General features: G+C 48.0%; 1 protein-coding gene across 1 annotated transcript; it reads right to left on the bottom strand.

Annotated features, from left to right (window-relative positions):
- Positions 1–2,451: 2,451 nt before the first annotated feature.
- ALDOC (aldolase, fructose-bisphosphate C) lies at positions 2,452–9,527 on the bottom strand. The gene is made up of 9 exons (XM_001368654.4): positions 9,231–9,527; positions 7,607–7,769; positions 7,282–7,493; positions 7,090–7,144; positions 6,752–6,912; positions 6,462–6,545; positions 4,247–4,421; positions 3,301–3,500; positions 2,452–2,987 (listed from the first exon to the last, which is right to left on the bottom strand). The coding sequence occupies exons 2-9, from the start codon at positions 7,716–7,718 to the stop codon at positions 2,892–2,894; spliced, it is 1,095 nt and encodes a 364-aa protein (XP_001368691.1). The 5' UTR covers positions 7,719–7,769; positions 9,231–9,527; the 3' UTR covers positions 2,452–2,891.
- Positions 9,528–10,153: the final 626 nt, after the last annotated feature.

Raw genomic sequence — 10,153 nt, forward strand, 5'->3', positions numbered from 1 at the left:
CTTGGTAACTGATACATTTGTCCTTCAGTCTTATGGTCCTTTCTCCATTTCCCATAGTATTTCAAAGATCACTGACCATTAGATTCAACAATATTGGCTGTGCTTTTTTTTTTTTTAATAACCCTTACCTTCTGTATTAATATCAATAACTGTGCATCAGTTCCATAGCCAAAGAGTGGAAAGGGTCAGGCCATTGGGGTTAAGTGATTTACCCAGGGTCATATAACTAGGAAGTGTCTGAGGTAAGATTTGAACCTAGGATCTCATATCTCCAGGCCTGATTCTGTCTTCACTGAGCCACTTAGGAGCTCCTTAGCCATGTCTTTCAGTGCATCTGGGCTGGTGCTAAACTCATTGTGGGCAGCTAGGTACTCTTTCTATTTCCCATCTTATCTTAGGCATCAACCCTTATTACCCACTTTTTTTTCTCTCCTTTCCAGTCTAAAAATTATTTTCCTTGGCAGAGAAACAGAAGCAAAATCAAGTAGTTCTGCCTTCAGTTATCGCTTTTCTACCTACCCCAAGTTACAGGTCTGTTCTTGTTTTAATTCTCATCTTTTCCCTAGTAGAACCAGAAAACAAACCCCCCTTTGTGTAGCAATAGCTTCCTCTCCAGCCTTAGTTCATTCTGCGTCTGAGATGTTGGCACCATTTATTTATTGCCGAGTTTGGCCCACATAGTCATTTCCACACACAAAAAGCAGAAGAGAATTTGTATGGGAAACCATGAATCTCTACTACTTGGTTTTTTTAATGCACATACTTAATCTTACCATTTGTTACCAAAGTGTCCTGTTTGGCTGTCTACTCTCTTCTGCCTTGGCACGATCCCTACAGGGCCATGTCACTTTTTTTATTCACCATTTTTCTAACCTTTTGTCTATATTCTGCACATTAAAAAAAGTTCTTAGGTGAGCTCCCCATACATCCATGTTATGCTCTTTATTCAACTCTCCCCTATTCCTTCTCTCCATGTTCTTTGTGGTTTTTTTGGTGACTTCTTGTGGTGAAGTCCTGGATTTGGATTCAAATCTGATGCTTAATATCTGTGTAAGATACCTGAATAAGTTAGAAGCAGCTAAGTATCAGAGTAAATAGAAAGCTGGGGCTGGAGGTTTGAATTCAAATCCTGTGACATTTACTAGCTGGGTGACTCTTAACTTCTCTGCCTCAGTTTCCTCAACCGTAAGATGGAAATAATAGTACCCATTGCCCAGGGTTATTGTGAGGACCAAATGAAATATTTGTAAAGTGCCTGACATAGACTATGTAAGTGTTTAATACATTCTTATTTCCTTCCTTGGAAAAGTTACTTGGTGCTTCTGGGCCCTCAATATCTTCATCTATAAAATGAGATGGATGAACTAGATGACTTTTCTGGTCCCTTCTAGCTCTACATTTCCTCTAAACCAATGAAGTCCCCTGGATTCCTCAGTCTCCTCATAAAGGAGGAACTGGATAGCATAATTGAAATGATGGTAACCTTCAGTGAAAGTGACCACGCCAGAAGCAGCTAAGTGGCTCAGTGGATTGAGTCAGACCTAGGGACAGGAGGTTCAAATCTGGCTTCAGACACTTCCTAGTTGTGTGACCCTGAGCAAGTCACTTAACTCCCATTGCCTGCTCTTCTGCATTGGAAAGGCAGATTCCAAATTCTAAAAAAAAAAATTCTATATCAGAAGCTAAGGGTTTTGTTTTGCTTTTTTAAGTTAAAAAAAAAAATAAGGATCATTGTATCTCAAGATTTGTGATAGAGAAGAAAGCTGTGCAGTCTATGTTCTGGGTTAAACCTAACTTAAGCCAGTCTGGAGGCTCAGGCATCATTGTTACTTAATGAGACACATGTAGATGTTCTAACTTGGTGATAATGTCGAAGACATTCAGCGAGGATGTAGGATTGAGATGGGCACATGTGCCCTCACTTCACCATTTGTCATGGCAGTGTATCTAGCCAGAAGCGACATCAATGCTCAATTAATCCCACTGGCCAATTAAATCTCAAAGAGGTTTAATGCCTTTTCAGGGGGAAACTAGCCTCACCTACATGCATCAATGTGGCTTTGGCCATAGTCCGAACACATACCCTAGATGTTTGGGGAGCAGATTTCAAAGGGTTCAGAGAAATGACAGGTAGGATATTTCCAGGAGCTGAAATTTTACAAAGGAGGTGAGCCCAACCTGAATTTGAAGCTGGGAGGCACTTTAAACATAACCTAGTCTAATTCCATTATTTGAAAGATGAGGAAACAGGCCAGAGGTCAGGTGATCTTCCCAAGAACCAACATGTCTTAAGTGAGAACCCCAAGATCTGAACCCAGTGCTCTGACACCAAATTCAGGTACCCCGTAGCCCAGGCTGCTGCCTATTATTACAGGGAAAGATAGGAAACACTAAGACCTCAGAGTGGCTAGAAGGCAGGATAGAGGAATTGGACAGACAGACAGACAGATATTTCTCTGACCTCACTAACATTTATTTGAGGCACTACACAACACAGCCACGTGGAAGATGTGGCATGAACTGGGGTCCAACACCAAAACTCTGGGAGTGATGAAAGTTCAGGGAGAAGCTAGAGAATCACAGATGCAGCAAGTAGTGGGGTGTCACACAAAGACAGCATGGGGGAGTGGGAACCCAGGTGCCCGTCCTGCTCATATCTAGCAGCTCCTCACCCAAATTCTCCTGTCTCTGCCCACTGGGGTTCTCTGTTTCCCCCTTCCCTAAGGTGTAAGAATACAGGGGAGGGAGTGATGCTAGAGCGCTTGAGCAGGGGGTGGAAAGGGTGTCGTCCCCTCTGCTCTGCATAGCTATTTGGCTCATGGCAGTGGCTATAGGTAAAGCTTAGTATGGGTCGCATGGGCTAGGGAGAGGGGTGACCAGGGTCCTCGGCCTCAGTAGGCATGGTTAGCGATGTAGAGGGATTGCCCAGCGGCACCTGCATCTTCTCCACCTCCTTCATATTTGCCCTGTGCAGCAAGACCGTTCACCTGCAAAACCAGGGAGAGGGAAAGGGAGATCAAATGACACATGTAAAACCCAGAGGAATTGCACGGCTATGGTAGGGGGAGTGAGGAGGGCAGAGAAAGAACAGGAATCTTGTAACCATGGAAAAATATTCTAAATAAATTAAAAAAGAAAATAAACATTAAAAAAAAAAGGGAGATCAGCAAAACTGCTACCACCCAGGACCCAGCATCCTCTTCTAAAACAAGGTGCCTTCTGGATGAAGACACCTACAGCTCTGCCCTCTAGGAAGTGGGGCCTGCCACCAAAATGCCCATCCCTTTGTGGCAGCCTCACCTCAGCCCGTTTGATGAACTCCTCAGTGGCAGCACTCTCGTTGTCCCTCTGTCCACGCCAGGCACTGAGGGCAGAGGCTTGTAGGGCACGTCCATAAGAGAAGGTCAGTGCCCATGGCCGGGGGAGAGGACAGCGGTTAATGGCATTCAGGTTGATGGAGGCCTCCTCCTCACTCTGACCTCCAGACAGGAATGTCACACCTGGAAGAGGAAGGGGTGAGGTCAAGGCGATGTAGGAAGGAGAACACACTAGACCATCCATCCCTCTCTATCTCTTCTCATTTGGGTAGGGAGCTTCCTTTATGAATTCAGACAGATAAAGAAAGCTTGCCGGGTATACTGGGACAACACAAGAATTCAGTGTCCTGCCCAAAGCAGGCCTGAAATAACTTAAGAGTCCAGGATTTGAACCACGCGCTCCAAATCCAATCAGGACTTTCCCCAGGAGCCCATCCGTGGTCCTTTTTACAAGAAAAAAGACCTCAGAGAAAGTGGGTGTAGGCAGGATGGAAAAGTTAGACAGACAGACAGACAGACAGACACTTCTAGGATCACAAAGCCAATGTGTAGCAGAGGCAAAACTTGAACCTAAAGTCTTCTTGAATCCATGGCTGGTTCTCACATTACTTTTCCTCATTCCCCCCCCAAGTTAGAGACTCCTTCAGAGGGCAACAGACTACAATGCCCAAAGTGGGTAGGAAAGGAAGAAGAGTTCAGTGGAAGGAGCCTGGGCTTTGGAATCAGAGGACCTGAGCTAAGATCCTACCAGTCACTTACTACCTCTGCAACTCTGAACCCATTTCCTCCTCTGTAAAATGAAAGAATTGGATTCGATGGTTTTTGGGTCCTTTCCATCCAGAAACCCATGATCCAAAGTAGAAGGGGCCTCAAGATATTCTGCCCCATGGATCCCAAGATATACCTGACTGGCTCTGGGGCAGGCGTACCTGGGACAGCAGGAGGCACAGTTCGACGTAGAGCAGTGACCGTGGCCATGGCAATCTCCTCGGGGGTATACTTGATGGGGCAAGCATGACCAGGGGTGACCATGTTGGGTTTGAGCAGTGTCCCTTCCAGATACACATGGTGATCACTCAGGGCCTTATAGACAGCAGCCAGGACCTGGGAGAGACAGGAGAGGGAGGGTGGTCACATGTTCTCTGTCCCCTCACCTCCTGCTTCCAGATCTTCTCCAGACCCTCTGAGTCTAGAGTATATCTTTCTTCCAGGAAGAAATTAAGTCCTTGTGTCCCAAGGCCAAGGAATCTCCTAAGCACTCATGGTATTCTCAGTGCCTCTGAGTTCTATTGACTTAATTAGCTGAAGGGGCATCTTGGTGGTGTAAACCTCAAAATTTCTTAGACTTATAAATGTTGGAAATTTCACCATTGGGAAATTTCATACTTGAAAAATTTCCTATTGATAGTGGGTCTTGACTATTGGAATGTGAACCCCATTGGCATGGGAGGTTCCTTCTCCTACCTTCTTAAGATTACTTTAGTACAGAAACCTTTTGCTGAACAATGGAAAGGACTTTGACCTATGCTTAAGCATAGAACAGGAATTTCTTTTGAGTCATGATTGATTTTAGAATTGATACAATGGAGATACTTGGAATCAATCTCCACCCTATTCAGTCCTAACAGGATTGAGTAAGGGCTGAAGCCTAGATCAAAATTTAATTATTCCAATCTCTACCCTACTCAGGTTAACAGGATTTAGAAAGGGCTGTAGCAAAGGATCAAAGATTTAATTATTTGAAAATATGACCTTCAACAGACATGTGCAAAAGCCAGAGACCTCTGGGCGGTCCTGGGTTTAAGCTAGAGCCTCCATTGGCACAGGGAAATTGATGGACAGGTGATTGGTAGATGTGAGGACTGAGGGGAGGCAACTTGGATGGTTTCCTTAAAGATAGGGGAGTCTGAAGACTCGGGGTGGTGGTGGAGAAGTTGGTCGGTGTGGTTCATGTGGGCTCTGAGAAGCTTGCTCTGAAGGAAGCTGAAAGTGGGGGTTTCTGAGACTGTTTTCTCCATTTTGGTCATATGAGTAATAGGGACTGATCTCTTTTCTTTGCCTCAGCTATCTAAGGGCTTGGGCCTTTTGGCCCAGCCTAAACAGAAGGGGTATTTAAGCCCTATTTCCTTCTCTCCCCTTTCTCTCTATCTCTAATTACTTCCTCCTATTGTAATTAAACTCCATAAAAGATTGACGGCTGACTTAAGTTTTCATTTAGGAATTACATAGCTGATTCCTTGGCGACCTTAAATTAATATATATATCAGTCTTTTAAAGTGATTCCCTTGTAACAGTGGCTCTGTGGTTTAAATACCAGACCTAGAGTCAGGAGGGCCCTGGGTTCAAATCTAGCCTTAGACACTTCTGTATAGTTGGAAATTCTTGAACCCCTAAAAACTACATTACCCAAAAATTCCTTTCTGTATTACCTAGAATCTTTTTTCCTTTTCCTGCCTTCTCACATTTCCCTGATTGTATTTAAGTTTGCTGTGACTCCTCCCTCCCCTCTTCTTCCTCAAGGTGGAGTTAGGCAGGTTTTAGTCCAGTTTTTTATTTTAATAAAACTTTATCAATATAATACTTGAGTTATTATATATTAATTTTAAAACCCACACTTCTTAAATGTGTGACCCTGGGCAAATCACTTCACCCCCATTGCCCAGCCCTTACCACTCTTCTGCCTTGGAACCAACACACAGCATTGATTCCAAGATGGAAGGTAAGGGTTAAAAACAAAATTTCAGCTTTTGCCAAATGCCCTTTCCTCCAAGGGTCTACCCTGATCACCCCAAGGGGTAATAACTTTCCTCACATCACCCTTTTTGTTGCAATTCTTGTGTAATCTTGGAAATAACAACTGTTTCTGCCTTAACCCTTCCTTTAAAGTACTGTAGGCTTCTGAGGATAGAAAGTATCTTATCTAAATCGTCCGTCAGTGTTCTTCATATAGTAGGTGCTCAATAAATGTTGTGCTCTTGTAAAGGGCTCATTTTTGAATATGGGTGGTGCCCCACTCTGGCCCAAGCTATCAAGAGTCAGACAGAGCCTCCTAGAGTTCAGATGGGCACAGAAGGGCATGGGAACCCTTGTCTGTCTGCTGGTGTCTGAGAGCCTTTGGAGTGGCACCACCCAGTTTGGGCTTACCTTCTCAGTGACGTACTGGCATCGTTTGAGATCATGGTCTCCATCTGGCAAGATTTCCGGCTCCACAATAGGCACAATGCCATTCTGAAGGTCAGAAGAAGGAGAACAGCTCAAGCTGGAGCAAAGAGTGTCCCATAACACCCGTCTTCCCATTCGCCAATGCTAGAACACCCAACCCATCCAAGATGGTAGCCCAGCCATGAGGTTCTAACCCCTCAGATGGAATTCTGTTCCTCCCACCCCAGGGGCCAAGGTCCCTAGAATGAAACCTCCACACATGCATGTACAACCTGCTGGCAGATGCTGGCGTAGCGGGCAAGCACGTTGGCATTCTCCAGGATTGCCAAGGGAGAAGGAGTGTGATCACTGATCTTCAGCACACAGCGCCATTTGGCAAAGTCGGCCCCATCTTTCTTGTACTGAGCACAGCGCTCAGAGAGTCCATCCAGCCCTGGGGCCATAGGATAGCACTTGCTATATACCTTGACAACCTTGCCCAATATTATACCAACCATTCTTCCATGGACCCACCTTCCAGGACATGTTCCACTCTATACCCATCACCCACCCCTGCAGCAGGACCCTCCCTTATCCCTCAGGCACCCACATTGGTAACAGTTTTCCCTACCTTGTGTGGTGGTTTCTCCATCAGTTCCAGCCAAAGCCACGACACCTTTATCAACCTGTAGATTGTAGGGGAGAAGATATGGAGGTGAGGCCAAAGAGAGGAACCTACCTGTCACCCTGGAAGAATTGATCTCCCCAGTGCTCCCCATCTAGAATAATCCTACCCCATCATCACAGAACCCAACATTCATACCTTGATGCCCACAACAATGCCCTTGTCCTGGATGGTGCGCACAAAGGGCACCCCATCATCACCCTTCTGGTAGAGGGTCTCATGGAAGAAGATGACACCCCCAATGCATTTCTTGATCCTCCCATCCGCAGTAAACAGGACCTGTCGATATTGTCTGCGATTCTCCTCTGTATTCTCCACCCCAATCTGGCTCAGCCGCTTGGCCATACTGCCTATGGGTGAGCAAGAAGGCGGTGAAAATTGATCAATTGTCCCAGTTGTTCTGGGATCCTTGTACCAGCACTGTGCTCCTCCTCTCCCACCATGAACACATACTCTCACCTACCTACGGACTCATCAGCTGCCAAGATGCCCTTTCCTGGTGCAACAATCCGAAGAGCAATGTCGGACAGTTCCTTCTTTTGCTCGGCAGACAAGGATGGGTATGTCTGAGGCATGGTGGCGGCCTTCTCTCCTCTTGACCAGATGAAATTAAATCACTTCTCTCTCTAGAGGGGTTGGCAAATGTGTAGGAGTCAGTGGCCTTCCTTGGCCTGGGTCCTAGGTACCAGAGCAGTGCACCACACTCTGGCAGTACACAGCCTAGGGGGCCTCATCCCACATCCATCTCCCTCTGTCCCCAGTGGGCACCCTTCCCAGCACTCTGGCTAGCCTCAAAAACAGGGGGATGGGTAGCCGTGGGAAAGCACACCATCTTGTAAAACTGCTCTCTGCATATACCTGAGGGCTTCTGGGGGGGATAGGAAAAGGATTATCCCATCAGCCTGGGTTCTTTAAGGGAAATGCTATTCCAACTAGCATACTTATTAAGGGAGTCATTTATTTAACCTCTTTGGGTCTCAGTTTCCTCATCTGTCAAATCAAGAGTTTGGAGGAAATGAAATGAAAATGAAGGGGAGTGACCTTCAAGATCCTTTGTTCTATGATGCTATGAAAAGATGTCCTCCCATAGGCTGTCAGAAGGGATAAATTGAGAAAAATCCCAAATCCTCAGTCTCCTTTCCTTTTTCCTTGAAGGAAAAACAACTTGTAGGGGGTACAGAGCTGCCAGTGGCATCTGAGTTTGGCATAGGCTGGGCACTAGCTTCTGCCTCTCTTGCTTAAAGCAAATGAGACCACTGTGCCTGTCAAGGTCTATTAGAACAGATCCTGAGGGGAGACCCCCGAGGATTCTGCTGGAAGCACACAGCCTTCTCCCCGAAGGAGAGGGCCTTGGTGTTACTCTGCAGCTTTCAAGCCTTCTCAGCCCCAACGTGGCTCAAATAAACATCGACACAGACATAGATTGGGGGGGGGGGGGGGGGGGAAGGAAGGAGTAGAAATGGAAGAGGAAGACTTCGATAAAGCAGATTAAGCCACAAGAGGTATATCGGAAAAGGGAAGAAGAGCTGAGTATGCTGGGAATACCAGAAATGGGGAGGGGTCAGAGAGAGCCAGGGGAAGAAAGAGGTTGGGAGATGTCGGCGGCGGCGGACATTAAAGAGGGAGGAAGGGTGGGAGGCAGGAGGTTAGGGCGGCCAGAGGGGAGGATAAAAGGCTTGTAAAGAGCATGTGGACCGCGGAGCCGGGAGGAGATGACGAGGAGGAGACAGAAGTGAGGGAGCCCAAACCGGGGAAGTAGGGAGGGGAAGAAAAGGCACCGGAGGAAAGGTGAGAGGAGAAGCCAGAAGCGGGAGGAAAGGAGCCCCGGGAGCCCGAATGCCCGCGTCTCGAAGGCGCCGCGGGTCGCAGGTGGGAAACCTAAAAAGGAAAACCCCAATGGAGAGGGGAGAGGCTGGGTCGGTGAGTGGCTGAGGACGGAGGGACGGAGCAGTCAGAAGCCGCGTGCTGGGAAGGAGGCTGAGGCACCGCGCAAAGCCAGGCAAGCCGAGACCCCAGGGCAGGGAGGAGCGGCAGTGGACCAGAGAGCCAGAGCCACGAGCTGCGCGGCTCCTGGGAGCGAATCTTACCAGAGGAGATAAGTGCTTCCGAAGCGGGGTCCGAGGGTGTGAGGAGGATCGGGCTGGGACTCCGGGTAAAAGAGGCTGCGGATGCCGCAGCGCTACGTGACTCCAGCGGAGGAGGAGCCAGCCCCGCCCCTTGCCCGCCTCCGACTCCCGCTCCAGCTCCGACCCGCTGAGGCGGGGCCAGAACTGAACAGCTCCCCGCTGCGCTAGAGGTCGGGATGGACGGGGCTGTCCAGAAGCCCCTGGGTACCAGCAGCCTCCCTATGCTCTATTCGTCTGCCCTTCCCCCACACACCACACCAGACAGAGGCCTCCCTCCCCCTCCTCCCCCTGGAAGGAGTGGGCAAGAGAAAGAGCCCCATTTTGTTCCACCAGGCCCAGAGCCCGGGAACAAGTGTCCAGTGCCCAGCACAAGTGGGCATTGCACGGGAAGCCATTGCCAGGGGGAGGTCCGCGGGGTAGGGGAGGCCACCCTGGCAGCGGAGGCCTGGCCTCCTGGGGCCCATGGAGTAGCCTCCTGCCTCAACACAAATAATACAATTCCATATATTAGTGCCAATCGTGTGGCAGGCCCTGAGGTGGGCACCATAATTAACTACTCCCTGCCCTCCCTCGGGGAGCTTCCTGTCTGCTGCAAGGATACACTACAGACCTATACAAAGTGAATGCAAAATGAGTATTAACTGGAGAGGCCATCTGAAGAGGTTTCTGAGCCCAGAACTTGAAGGGGATGTGGAGAGAATGCATTCCAGGCCACCTGGATAGGGAGGTGTCACACATGGGGGACTACTTGCAAGCCAGTTCAAATGGAGTGTGTGAATCAGAGTAATACAAACTATGATAGAGAAGGAAGGGACATTTGGAGGTCCCCTCACCCTCCTTTTATAGGAAACTGAGGCCTAGAGCAGCTAAACAACTCACCAACA

Source organism: Monodelphis domestica, chromosome 2 (assembly GCF_027887165.1).
Source record: "Monodelphis domestica isolate mMonDom1 chromosome 2, mMonDom1.pri, whole genome shotgun sequence".
Taxonomy (NCBI): domain Eukaryota; kingdom Metazoa; phylum Chordata; class Mammalia; order Didelphimorphia; family Didelphidae; genus Monodelphis; species Monodelphis domestica.